Here is a 15149-nt window from a genome sequence, read left to right as displayed (position 1 = left end):
CGCCATCGGACGTGATCATTATTTTCCGGAGTCAGGGGAATCCCCGCGTGTCGGCCACGGGAAGTACATGCTTCCATCGAGCGACAGAGAAATATCGCGGTTTTATGTGTCGAAAAATATGGTTATTTTATGTGACGGAGTCCGCGGAGCCGCGGGCAAGTGTTTCTTGATACATATAGTCGGGTGAGACATGTTTCAGCGAACGATTGAATAAGCGAGACTATTACTCTTCTAATTGTTCTTAGAATATATTCCAAAATATACGTTCGGGATTTTTAATTTGGAATTTCGTTCTGAACCCTATCAGAAAGCGCCATCTTTCAGCTCTAATTTGCGCCCTCGAACGTCGAAAAATTCCTGCTGGAACACATTCTAAAATCGCTTTGGAAAACGTCCTCTAGTTCGGATAATCGAGGTCGCAGATTAATCGAGGATTTAAACGGGTGAACACAGTCCGAATTGGGTCGTGTCGGGTATCATTTTATCGGGAAAAGAGTCAGGAATGGGATGGTAAAGGTTTCATAAATAAATAATTGGATCCGAAACAGCTACCACCGAATTAGTCTGACCAATGCAACACGGTGATGAAGATTCGAGCGGGGCTGCCAGGAAATCGTGAAAAGGGATTGATTTGCGACAAGAGGACACTGTCTGTTGATGGTAGGACACTTCTGTACTAATTCTTCAGCATTTTCTGAAGCTGAACAGAGAGAGAGAGGGGAGAATGTACACGGACTTTTCGACGGGAGGTATACACTTCGCGGCAGAAAAGGTGAGATATGCGTTGACACACTTCAGCGTAACCATTTCTGCGGCGAGAATACCGCGAGCGGAAGCCCCCTCGGAGGAACTCGCAGGCAAGATGTAGGGAGTCCAAGTTTGCCAACGTTACTTGCTACTTCCGGTAAGGAAGAACGCGCCTAGATTATGGAGCGACGCAGGGAAAGAGAGGAAGGGGGGAGGAGAGAGAGAGAGAGAGAGAGTCCCGGCAAACCGTCGCGTCGTTGGGGCAGGGGTACATTGAGAAACGTATTTGTAAACATACATCCTACCCATGAGGCTCGAGCAACCCGTGTCGCAGTAAATCCCGGTACATTAATATTAATGCGTCTTCGGCATGTACCGCACCCGCACCCGCACGCCGTATCCTGCGACGAGCAGTCTCGCAGAAAGCACGAGAGTTCAACAGAGTTTACACCGAGGTACCAAGTGCGCGTACACACATACACACGTGGACCGACTTCCAACAGGCTCTTCACAATATCTGCGTTCTCGCATCCCAGTCGGAGAGTGCTCTCTCCACGCGCGAAACCCCCATCTCTCCTAACCCATGGAAAATTGGGTCATTATTTGCCAATAACTTTGTCAACTTCCTGGATTCGGTTTTTACCGGGCCCGCCGGGTATTGGAAAATATTTTACACACGGAGAAAGTGCCTGTCCAGAACCAGCCGCAGTTTATGCTAAGATGGCGTGCGCATAATCAGGCGAATTCTTTAAAGCTGTTCCATGCCCCCGCCCGACGCGTCATCGCGCCGTTTGTTGCTCGGGGAATTGTTCTCTTTAGGCTGGATAAAATATTTTTAGGAAGATTCTTAGACGTGTGATATTAAGCTGCGTCCACACTGGAGTTTAATATGTACTTAGGATGAGGGGCTGTTTTAATACGTAGGATATGATTAAAGCAATTGTTTCGGTAGAAAAATGATTTCCATGAGAAATGGGACATTCAACAACTGACCTGAATTTTTCGCGATTCATTAAATACGGGGACATTCGGTAATGTGGAGATTGTTTCGTGTTGTGTAATAACTTCGAGCGGTGCTCCACAGTTTTCATACGCGAGCAAAGGGCTAAAGTTTGTCATTCACAATTAATTTTCCGCGGGATTTCCACGTTTAATGCGCTCTGAAACGCGTGCACTTTTATCCATCTCGCTGGGACTGTGTTTAAAGGACAAAGAACGCGGCTCGGCCAGCTCACATTTTTATCCGAGTGCACTGTCTAACCGTTCACTACATTAATCTTAAAGCGAGTATCGCATCATTTATTTGTGCCAAATTTAAAAAATTGTGTTATTCGTCTAATTTGCTGTCTGAGAAAATTTCGGACTCTTACAGGCCATTAAACAAATTCTACTACAAAAACTATGAAAGCTTTAAATCACGTTTATTAAATTGCTAAAAGAATCGTGTTATCTGGCAGATTGCTTTCTGAGAAAATTCGGGACTCTTACAGACCATTAAACAAATTAGATTACAAACTATAAAAATTGTTACAGCTCACATCACATAATTTGGTTGCTCTTTACCTTGCCGGACTCAAAATTTGTGCCTTGCTCTTATAAATTATGATGTATTTGGTATGTAATCCAGTAGATTTGTACCCGGGGCGGCTGCAGATCAAAGTTTCGATCCTGTAGGATCAATGGTTCAGAAGTTATGCTTGCTGAAAGTGGTGCATTTTCCAGTGTTTTTGACAGGTAGTGTCGCGCGCCGCTTACTGAGCAGAGCCGCTAGCGCGACCGTCACTACAAACCAATATGGCGGCGCCCTTACCTGTCAAAAACACTGCAGATTGCTCAACTTTAAGCAAGCATAACTCCTGAACCATTGATCCTACAGGATCGAAACTTCGTTTCTCTCTTATTCTCAATCATAATTTATAGGAGAAAGGCACAAATTTTGAGTCCGGTAAAGTAAAGTTTATCCCATAATTTAATATTTAATCTTTATTAATAGACTCCGGATCTTTATGCAAAATGAAAAGCTTGTGCATCGATTGCAAGACGCAGGAGCTAAATATAAACTTATATTCTTCATTAATAATTATAATGTGGTGAAAATAATACATTAATGCTCTCAGTCTTTCAATATTTTCACTGTTTAAATTGCACTTGCTCATTTTTATTATAAATGCGTAAAATCCGGAGTCTATTGATTAATACAGGTTAACATTTATGTTCTCACCTGGCCCACGAAAATTGAACACCAAAATGGAGACCCGGATGAAGCGTTCCATCCGGAAATTCTCATATCCGACCGCGTGGCAGTGTTAATTCTTCTAATCATTTAATCTTGCAGTATAAATGAACGCGCGAACGACACGGTAAAAATTCACGATCCCGTTTCGCTATTAGGCGAACAATTTTCATTTTTACGGGGCGGCTGGTAACTTTCCAAGGGAATGTGGTGGGGGTGGTAGTGTTCGTTTGACGATCGCAGGGTCCAGTATAACGCCGATTGCACGTAAAAGCAGTAGTTCAATTTAAAAATTAAACGTCATGCAGCGATGATGAAACTGTTCTTCGAGCCAGCTCTTTTGAGCGGCGCATGGTTGAGAGCACTATAAAGCAACACGGTCCGATGAAGCTTTTGATTAAAACACGCCGACGTATTCTCTGCAGCAACACAAAGTTTTAATCGTAATTTTTCCATAGAATTAAAATGTGGAGAGTGTATGGGAGGATGCTCGATCATTTGAACGCAGATGGTCGCCGCGTTATCGAGCTCTGTTTTAACGGGGAACGCGTCAGTAATTTCGATCGTATTGGCATCGATCATTGTGTGCGCTCTTCGACGTCAAGCGACCGGATTTCGATGTATTAACGTAAATTAACCATACCCGCGCGGATGAGGCTTTACCGGCGATGTACAGAGTTGATCGCGATAGGAAAGACTGCAAAGGATTGGCATGATGTTCAATCGAGCGTGCAGTATCGCATGATCGATGGTTTCGTTCCGTACCAAACCGTGAATTAGCCAGTTTTGTTCGGGAACGACTGCGATAACGCCGCCATTATTAGAAACCGTTCGCACGGAATTTTCCGGACAACAGTGCACGGTGCTCGCTCGAAATCGCATTTCAATAGTCAAGACCAAAAAGACAAGAAGACAATGTCACCTCTTGACGGAGAAGGTAAAACTTTTTTTTTCGACCCATCGCGAAGTACACACTGTGTAGAATTGTTTCCGGTGAGTCTCGACGTTTAAAATACAGCGTGTGCTTGACGATGCGAGGAAAAATAAAAATGTTGACCTAATTTGGAAGATAATATGACTATTAATGACTGTGCGGAACTGAAAATCCGGAACTATCATCGTAGATGTTTAAAAAAGGGTGGTTTCATTTTAAAAAAATTAAGGTGACCTTGAAATCTCTAAACTACATATATTACATAATAACAAAAATCTTTTTGGTATCGTATGAACTTCATTTTATAATTCAACTTTGTCCGCAAGGCATTCAATGTATCTTTGAAGACAATAAAGGTATTTGAGGTGATAACGTTAGGTGACTCACACTGTATACTGGAGTCAAAAAATATATTCAATAAATTCCCACATGGAAAACACGTTTGCAATTTCAATAATTGTCAAATAAAAATTCTAAAACGGGTCATTTGACCCCTCGTGGTAATTTTAGTATCAAGAAAAAATTTTCTTTTAAAATAAAATATCTTCCTGAACAATTTCTTAAATGTTCATTCACTGGTGCAGTTACCCTACGACGAAATCGACGCGAACGCAGTACAGCGCTGCGGAGATGGTTGCATACTGCTTGGGGCGAACTGATGCCGCGCGAAAGATGGATATGAAGGACAAGGTCTTCGCGGGGAGTCGTCGGGACGTCGGGGTTATGTAGTCGCTTAAGTAACAACAAATTGGACTGTTCGCGGGGTCAAACAGGCGTATCTGGACTACTAATTACCAGGGGGATTCAGCAAACTTAGCGAGACAACTATAGTGTAGAACCTGAAGCGGGTCCAACAATAGGGAACTTCCGTAACCCCTGCGCGTTTACATTCGCGATCAGGATCTTTCCGTAATCCTCATTGCCTCGGGAGGTTTCGAGAATCGAGTCTAAGTCCACTCCACCATGCCACGGGAAATTCTCCCGAATGAACTCGACGATCCAGTTTACAATTATATCGATTCGAGGTAACGCCGCAAACATGACGCCGCGACGGTCCACTCGAATGGCTGTGTCTCTCTCCTCCCCCCCCTCTCTCTCTCTCTCTCTTATCTTAATTCGCAATTATTCGAGAACTTTTACGAGCCCTACACGAAGAGCTGTTTCGAGAGAGCTCTATATGAGGCTTCCTCTTGTACGTTGGATTATTAATGACGGAAGTCGCGACTATGAATGCACGTGTTAAGGGCGCGCTAAGACGGAAGAAGGTCGGAGACTCCGGGGAGCAGGAATTAATTAATGGCAATCAACGAGAGTACTTACCCCCGCATTCACGACCGCCAGACACTCGCCCGATCTTCTTCGATCATTCGCGATCTACCTTTGATCCTCACACGTCCTACTCTTCCACCCTGTTATGTGCTCAGAGGCGGTACTCGCGAATCACATCGTTTTAACCATTTTTAGGAATTCTTTTCTGGAGAACCATTGAAACCCCTGCATTGGGATTTTGCACATATATTAATGGACATGTTTGAGGTGGATTTTTTCAAGTAAAAATATTAACAATTACTGGAGTTATACATTTTTTAAGGAGCATGCTTCAAGAGGATGTTCTGGTCTTGAGTGAGAATTTGGCCAATTTTTGGGAATTATTTCCAGAAAAATATGGAGCTCTTTCCATCGAGATTTTTTACAAATATGTACTGGTATGTGAGGTAGATGTGTGATTTTTTTCAACTAGAAATAATAAATATTGTTCGAGTTATCAATTTTTTTATGCAACATGCTTCAAGAGAATGTTCTGGTCTTGAGTGCCAAATCGGCCGATTTTTGGGAATTAGTTATAAAAAAAATACGGAACCCTTTCCATCGAGATTTTGTACAAATATGTACTGGTATGTGAAGTAGATGTGTGATTTTTTTCAACTAGAAACAATAAATATTGCCCGAGTTATAAATTTGTTTATAGAGCATGTTTCAAGGGGGTGCCGTTTTCCACAGGAAAATCGCAACAGAACGATCAGAGCTAATGCGTTCAGCTCATGTTCGGATTCACGAGGAAGCGCATACATACCTGCAGGACACGTTCCGCCAACTTTTCAACGTGGAATGGAATTATAGAGAGAGAAGTGCTCGCAATGAGGGTGGCGAGAGGAGCCATCGGAATGGGGGCCATTAATTTTGCAACACCTGATAGCCGATACGTTGAAACCGATTTTTATTCGGCCTGGACGTACGAGGTATAAGTTAATAAATCAAAGGAGGAACGTAGCAGGCTGGAACAATCTCGTTACAAGCTTTTTCTCCACTTTTCTTTCTCTCTCTCTCTTTCTCTCTGCTCTATGCTCGAAACTTTACGTTCCTGGTTAACGGCTCCCTCTCTCTTTTCCTCCACGTGGCAAAACGGGGGATTCACGGGAGAAAAGCAAAGCAAAGGCGGCACACGGCTTTAGAAGGGCCACTCGTAGAACGAGAAAAGTCTGTAGACGTGATGTCACTCCCTGTCTACGACGTAGTTAGGGATTTCGTGGTGGTTGGTCAAGGAGAGGGCGGATGAGGGTCGAATGACGTCACGTGCTCGCTACCTCGAAATGGCACTGCCTCCGGATTTTAGACATTCTACACTCTGAACCCCATTTGCCTCGGTGTTCTACAATTCTGGAGTTTTATTCTCGCTGTTCAATATTTTCTTTTCTTTTAACATTCGTAGCAGTTGTTATTATTATCGAGCAGTTCTAAACCAATTTACAGTGAATTAGTTATCGTCAATTACTTTATCTAGTCGTCTGGTTCAATTGTTTTGCCACTGCAAAATAATCTTCCTCGAGATTCAAGTTGCATTGATAAAAAGATATTGTTTTGCCACATTTACCACCAGTTAATTTTTCAAAGAGTTTAATAGTCAAAAGTGTATACATACAATGTTTATATAGAATGTTGTACTCAATTCAAAACGAGCATACTTTTAATCTGTAAAATGACTATCACTCAATAAATCGTTCTCCTCTCGTCCTTTCACCCTCGTCCAACAATTCGTTTCAATCAATTCGTCCGTCTCTCGATGTTACAACGTCATTTATGAAACATCGAGCTCGTATAATTTTCAATATTTACATCCAAAATATAACTGCAAATAAATTCCGCTGTATGTGTGGTACTATTGGTCGAGGAAAGAATCGAATATTATCGCAACTCACGAAGCCAATTTCTGCGTCAGGCGCTCGTTCGATGGAGGGTGCTGCTCACCTCCACAAGAAAATACATATGCACCCCATTTAAATTCACTTATTATTTATATTTATTACCGATGCTCTCATATTTTCAATTCCACCCTTACAAAATTCTAGGTGATTCTATATTATATTTATTATCCTATTTCTCTTCCTGGGAATTTTCCTGGCCATTATCATGAAAGCGGCAGATATGGTGCTCTCAGATCAAGGTCTTGTTTCGAAGACTTCAAGCTTCAATTTCAATTTTTCAACAATTTTCAGTCGCCAATCACAGTCACAAATTTTCAAGTCTCTCGGAGAATCTATAAGATTGAGCGAAAAGTGAAACCTGGTCTCATTCAGACTGTTATGAAAAGATAGTCGACGATCTTAGATGAAAGTTTGTGGTCTTGTTTCGAAGAGGAGACTTCAGTCTTCAATGGCAATTTTTTAAACAAATTTCAGTCGTCATTCCTAGTCAAACATTTTCGAGTCTCTCACAGAGAATCTATAAAATGGAGTGAAATCTACAACCTGGTCTCATTCGAAATGTTATAAAATCGATGATCTTAGATTTAAATGATAGTTTGTGATTTTGTTTCGAAAGAACAACAATGGAATAACGTCTGGGACGAAGATCTAGTCATAGGGGCTCGAATGGTGATGCTCGCGCGTCCCGTTCCAGCGCGGGTGTGTGAAATGTGTGTCGCACTAGGGGAGTCATCGGGTACGGGGGAGGGGGAAAGTCGACCACGAAGGGGTGGAGGGAGGGGAGACGACGACGTATACTCTGAAGACTCGTTGCGGCGGCGTGGTGGGGGGGATGGAGGTCCAGGCATGGAGAGGGCGCAGTTCCGCGCCATCCTCCGTATCGTTGACACGTCCTACGAAAAGAGTGCGGAGTCAGTCAATCGCTGCGTCTCGCTTCTCGATAAAAAGAGTCGATTAAACTACCTTTGGAGAATAATCGTGACTCTTCGTGGACACGTCCTCTCTCTCTCCCGGAACGATTAGTTATCGCATAGTATTCGAAAGCGGCGTACTTGAACGCGTTTCGAGGCAGTGCGCGCGCCGTGCGACCATCTGGTCGCTGCATTTAAAAACGATCAACGCGCCCTGCCGAACAGATCGACGACGCTGTGATTCCGATCCATAGATCGTTGTGCCTGCGTACTTTGTAAAACAGTGAGTGTGGTTTGTGACATTTCGAGAGTGAACGGCATTTATTACGCTCACCATGCTGTCGATCAAGATCGCCGTCCTCGCGACGATCGTCGCTGGGATCCATGCCGTCAGCATGGACTCCAAGATCCGCGATGACTCGGATCTCTCTCAGGTAAGATAGATCCTAGTCTTTTTTTTTCCGTTCGAAAAATCAATCTCCCTTTCGTACGATTTTTACGATAATGTACGACAACGCTCAGGAACTTCTTAAGGACATATTTAAGTGGAAAATGTTTTTATCGGGCTACAGTAAATTTAGTTTACAATATTGAATGATTCAATGATTTTTTTAATTGGACATTATGCAATTCTATGTTGCGTTTAGGGCCTCTCTAGAGTCGTACATCTTCTTCTGCATACAAGGATAATAAAAAATGATTTGTACTTTTATTCTCGTACTATTTGATTCATTTTTATTATTCTTGTCTATGTTATTTCCACGGCTGTTCGATCTAGAACAAGTATAATAATTAGACTGCGGAAAAAATTGTCTGCATCGATTACAGGACGTAGAAACTGAATTGAATGTTATTTCCTCCCTTAATGGTTTTAATATTAACCTTAATGGTAGATTTTCAATTTTTAAGATTTTCTTACCAATCTTATCTACTCAATTTTGCTATTAATTCATAAAGATCCGCAGTCTAATAATAATTGTAATGATTATTTGATCTTTCTGTGATCTCGTTCTATACGCATAGTTGGCTAAGATTATGTCACTATGCGGTGGTCCGATTATGTTTGGGCGAATCAATGTGTGTGAAAGTTCATCTTTTCGGACCTGATCTGCATAAATGTCTATTTATGCGTTGTGAAATATTTTTACCTGGGTCTGGAGATTTTACATTAGGTTAATTGATTGCACGGAATTTTTGGGGAGTCGTTTGTAGGTCAAGGAGGATCTAGGACTAATTTTAATGTGCCACAGGCGTGACCTGTTTCGGTTTTTCATTTTCTACTGTAATTCAGGCAAAGAATGAAATTTAAAATTTAATGTAATGATTAAAATAATGTTTAAAATTTACCATTTTTATGGATTTAATTAATTCAGATTTCTGCTTTTGGAGGATCTCTATTCTACTATCAACTATCGAACGATGCTACACTGTTTTCAACAGAATTAGCGACCTCCGTGATCGCGTAATTTTGCAGAAGGCAGATGAATTTCGCACGCGTTATCACGCAATCTTCTAATTACATGTTTTATGCATTCGCAGTACGCACGTGCGTAGGCGTATACAAAACACGTTTGAAAGAAAACCAGCAGGGCAGAATTAACGATTTTTCCTTTGCTTTTTTATTAATAGTATGAATTTCAAATTTCCTCCAGGTTGCTAAAGGGCAGTCCTCGATTTGCATAAAGGTCCGCAGTGTCTAGTCGTAATGCACAGTTCTCCTTTGTTGCATTTGTTAAAATACTGCAAATAAAGCTTTGAAATTACGAAATTATGGTTGCGGACGTTTTGGTGTCCTCGAGTTTTTATTATCTCGTTTCCAGTGAAGCTGATATCGAGAAGTATAGATTTCATAGTCGTGAGAATTTTAGCGAATATTGCAAAGTCTGCGTGCGGTCCCATGTTCGAGAGACCACGAAGGTTACTTTTAATTTAGCCGGTTAGGCGAGCTGGTATAGTGCGGAATTAAATCCCGTTCCCAGCTTCATTGTTGTTTACTTTCGCGCTGTGGCATTGCAAAGTGCGACACAAGTTTTGCGATAAAAAATTTAATGAATCTCCCAAGCTATTTTTATTTCAATTTAATTCTTCGAATTGTTTGATGCGGATCTCGTCGCAATTGTCGCGATTGTTGTGGATTTTATGCATTTGTGGGAAATATAAGTAGGTGTAATTTAAAACAGTAAAAACTTTAGAAGAATTTAAAAATACTATTATATTATTTTCAACCTATTAAGCATATTAAGAAAGAAAATAGATTCCTGTTTCTCTCCAGATTGTTGCAGTTCACCTAGAAAATTTTTATTTTGCATAATGATCCGCTGTATAATTATTATATATGACAACTATATGTAAATGTTACCAGTATAAATGTAATATTACACATCATTATATTATTGTATTGTACTATGGGCACTGGTAACAGTAAGCTGTCGTTTTCTATCAGACTCTACACTGTTGTTAACTAACAATTCCGTTCATTAAAAAAATATGGTAATTGTTTAGAAGGAGGTACTTCTCTCCGATTTTGATAAAATTTAAATGTTATAGATTTTTTTATACTTTTTCGTTTTAAGTTGTCGAAATCTGTAACATATTTAATTTCATCAAAATCGGAGAGGAGTACCTCCTTCTAAATAATTACCAAAAATATTCCCTTTTCGATATTTCAGTTATTACAAAAATTTAATAAAATGTCTGATGGTAGAAAATAAAAGTAATGTCCTATAAATGGTCTATAAAATTTTTTCAACTAAATTGCACTGTGACGAATCCGATCACAATCTCAGCAGGCACTAAAGGATTGGGGTCAAGGGATTTAATTATGGTTGCGCTAAGATTTTTATACGGCACAACACATATTTATTTAGACGTGATACAGTTTACGATGTTTTTCGGCATCGCCACATCCAGCCTCCAAGTGTTTGGAATTAATTTCGTTTTATGTCTCCATCGAATTGGCAATAGAAACGATAATAGGCTTTCTTCGGCGCGGCTAGTGAATCACTTAATTTTAGGGTCCTTCTGTACTAACCTTTATAGCGAGGTTTACGCACCGTCTCGGATCATTCCGTTAATTAATGACGCAATAAAGGAGGGCCGGCTGACATAAAATCGAGTGCTGCTCGACTCCTTTTGTTACATTATTAAACAGATATGTCGTTCCCTTCGCTTCGTGACTTCTTTCCCAGAGTGAACTTCAAACACGAGCCTTCAACATTGAATAATGTTCAACAGAAGCTCCAATATTTATTAAATCCTACTACAATGTTTTCACAATTTTTCAATTTAAATTTTGCTCTTGTTCAAAATGTTATAAAAAAATAATCGATGATCCTAGATCGAAGTTTGTGGTCTTGTTTCGAAGAGAAGACTTCAAGCTTCAATTTCAATTTTGTAAACAATTTTCAGTCGACAGTCGCAGTAAAACATTTTCCAGTCTCTCAGAGAATCTATTGAATTGAGTGCAAAGTGCAATCTAGTCTCATTCAAAATCTGATAGAAAAATAATCGATGATCCTAGATCAAAGTTTGTGGTCCCGATTCGAAGAGGAGACTTCAAGCTTCAATTTCAATTTTGCAAACAATTTTCTGTCGCCAGTCCCAATCAAAAATTGTCAAGTCTCTTGGAAGTCCAACTTGGTCTCATTAAAAACGTTTTAAAACAACAACCAACCGTAACAACTAATCGTAGACAAATGTTTCTGGTCCCGTTCGAAACGCAATACTTCGACATTCAACCCACTACAATTTTACAACCAATTTCCAACTATTAAACCCAGTAAAAAAAATTGTTAACTCTCACGGAGACGCTGTAGCAGAGCAACTAAAAATCGTAGATGAATGTTTTCGGTCTGGATTGAAACAGAAAACTTCAATCTGCGAGTCCATTTTCCGCCGGGATTTTTTTTTACGAAAAAAAGTGATTTCACGCGAATTGCGTCGGTTTTCGACGAAACCGTTTAGTTAATGGCGCCGCATTAAATCCCGGGAGATAGGAACGACAGCTTCGGATTCATCTGGCTGAATATTACAATAATGCCGTGTGTGTGTGTCCAGGTTTCGAAGTCAGGGTGACATTTCCACCCGGCAACTTGTTGCTGCGACAAAAATCGTCAGGACGTTCTCGTTGAAGGCTAGTTTCGGTGCTGCGATCGATTCGGCAAACTACTTTGCCGGCGCGGCGCGAAGCGCACGGAACTCGATTTTCGCGGGGTTTTATTTCGTTTCTCGCTTCCGCCGAACTTCTACGATTCTTTTTACTAGAAATACGATTTACAACGTTTAATCTCTCCCTCTCTCTTTCTGTATATATGTATTCGAGTTTTTAATTCCGTTATCAGATTTTGTTATTAACGAGTTACCCTCCATACAGACTGCACTCCCGGAAATACTGGCTAACGTCTCTAGGAAGGTAATCTTCACTCTGAACTAATATTTTCTGATGTAACACGTTCGCTCCAGCGTAATGTTTTTTCGTGGCGCAAAGTATGCGATTTTCGAAAAATTTTTAGAAACGTTCTATTTGAATTAATATTGGAAAAATATTTTCTATTCTCACTGCACCCCTACTCATTGCTATTCTGACTACAGTTATCTTTATTCCGACTGTACTAGTTTTTATTGTTTCATATTTTTACGTATTCCAGTATTATATCATGTTCTATAGTGTATTGAACAATATTGTAATCTACGAAACAATATTCTTTTATATTGTACATTATTCAGGAATTAATTCATTATCATCATTATTACCGGTTTCCTAATTATTGAAATCACGGAGATACTCCTATAGGAAAATTATTGAACAAATTAATTTATTTAATCATAATAATGACATCGTTCATGGCACACATTCCTACACAATGGAAGTGTAAATACTGTGGGTGTAAAAAGTATTCGTACGCCCTTTAAATCAGAACAACATTTTTATAATTGTATCAAACAACCTGATTTTGTATAATCAATTAGTAGCATTGGTTTACGAAATAAAAAATAAAGAAGGAATTCTTTAAGTTGGGCCTTTAATGAACATTTGAAATATATGTTTTGTAAACGACACGCTTCGGAGGATGTATGACTCTGTGGATTTTTAAACTGATCAAAAGTCGTGTAAAACTACGATTTTTAACCGATTGTAACTCGTGTGTATGTTAACCGCTTTCGATGAAATGTTCAGCATGTTACTAAAGTTTTAAAATTTGCCGTTTATTTTTGCACGTAACCTTGTAAATTATAATTTTTGGAAAATCTGTTTTGCATATCATTTCGTAAACCAATGCTTCTAATTGGTTATAAAAAAATCAGGACGATTGGTACAATTATAAAAAAGTTATTCTGTTTGAAAGGGCGTACGAATACTTTTTACACCCACTGTAAGTCTTGCAGTTTTGATAATAAGAATGCTATTCCAAACAAACATTGTTTTCGAGCTATTATTTCGTATCTGAATCACATTTTATAGAATTGTTTATAAATCATCAATAAAATTCATTAAGTCACAAATGATTAACATAATGATTCAATATTCTTCCCGATTTGCACCTGTTCCCGCGACTTTGCAAAGACGCTTGCAGTTTTGATAATAAGAATGCTATTCGAAACAAACATTGTTTTCGAGCTATTATTTCTTATCTGAATCACATTTTATAGAATTGTTTATAAATTATCAATAAAATTCATTAGGTCACAAATGATTAACATAATGATTCAGATATTCTTCCCGGTTTGCACCTGTTCCCGCGACTTTGCAAGGTCGTCCGCGCGAATTTCTCACGCAGTTCCACTTGACCGGCTTCTTGGCGGAAAGTTGCACCGTTTCGCGTCCCGATGCAACCAGCAACGGTCACTGCCAACGCCCCAATGTCAATGTCGCGCTCCGACTCTCTCATTCGCGACTTCTGCCAACACTATAAACAGCCGCATGCCTTTCACTACATTTTTTTTCGCGGGGCGGCGGTTTTGCGCACTGACTACGTTAAGTCCCGCTAAGCTTCATTCATGGCTGAAGCGAAGGTAGGTGTGGACAGGTGTGCAGACGACCTGGGGCTTTGCCGTGCAACCGTGTATGCACACGATAATGACCTTGTTGACTTTCGAAGCTTCTGTTCCGATATTATCCCCTCGAACTTCGTAATTTTCCTCCAACAACTCCGAATTAAATTTCCACCGAATTCACCAGACTCCGCGAAGATTCGCCGCCATTGCATCGATTATCGGCGGACTGTACCCGTTTATGCCAACTGCAATTGTGGAAAATACAAGCGTTCATATTTATAGGCAGAAAAATGGAAAAATTGGTAGAAAAATTGTATAAAAATCCGTCGTCCAGTGTTCTTGAATTTTTACTGTACAAGTTTTCAATGTAATTTACTGTTACTATTAATATAATATGTTAGATGATTGCATAAGTTCGTACCCGATTTGAAAATAAGTAAAGATAAGAGTACAACTTTATTAATCAATTACACATATAGTCACCATTCTCTTCTAATTGTAGAAAATTTAACCATCTGTTAATTTTAATTTAACCACTCATTCACCAAATCTTTAAACAATCTTTAAAATTTAACCATTGAATTTTATTTTCGAATCAGACACGAACTTGTGCAGTCATCTGATACGATAATATCTAGTTTTAAAAATGCTCTTTTCAATCCAATTTAATGTACCATCGTTAAATGAACTGTTCATGGAATTGTCAGGGAATGTTTAAAATTGACTCCGATCTTTATGACGTACAAAAATTATATAAATGTCCACAATGTTTAATGTCAAAATGGAATTCGTGGTGAAACGAGCACTCAGTTCACTGCACACATGGTCTGCGTATAACTAATTCGAGATTTCGAGAATATAAATGAGCAACTTTCCAGAAGAATGAAAAATTAAAATCGTGTCGAGATAGTGACGCGCGTAATGTTTTCACCGAGTTAAAAATTCCCTGACCCAAATAATTCTCCAGTGGAGCGTAACTGGAATCGATAGAAAGAGGGATTGGTTGAGAGAGAGCGAACGAGCGAGAGAGGGGGAGAGGAATCGTGGTACCGGATGTCATTTTTAAGTCGAGCGACAGATGGTCCTCAGAGTTCTGAAACGCAAGGAACTCCTTGCGTACCCAGAAG

The 15149-nt window shown here is 39.8% G+C and overlaps 1 protein-coding gene across 3 annotated transcripts in view; it reads left to right on the top strand.

Annotated features, from left to right (window-relative positions):
* Positions 1 to 7960: 7960 nt before the first annotated feature.
* Positions 7961 to 15149, top strand: part of Fas1 (fasciclin 1 Fas1 domain-containing) — a 313103-nt gene continuing 305914 nt past the window's right edge. For all 3 annotated transcript variants that reach the window (XM_076431658.1, XM_076431659.1, XM_076431657.1), the window contains exon 1: positions 7961 to 8462. In XM_076431658.1, the coding sequence (XP_076287773.1) occupies positions 8364 to 8462 (99 nt within the window). In that variant the 5' untranslated portion in view covers positions 7961 to 8363. The remainder of the gene's footprint in view (positions 8463 to 15149) is intronic.

Source organism: Lasioglossum baleicum, chromosome 10 (assembly GCF_051020765.1).
Source record: "Lasioglossum baleicum chromosome 10, iyLasBale1, whole genome shotgun sequence".
Lineage (NCBI taxonomy): Eukaryota > Metazoa > Arthropoda > Insecta > Hymenoptera > Halictidae > Lasioglossum > Lasioglossum baleicum.
This window is presented reverse-complemented; position numbering and strand designations above follow the sequence as displayed.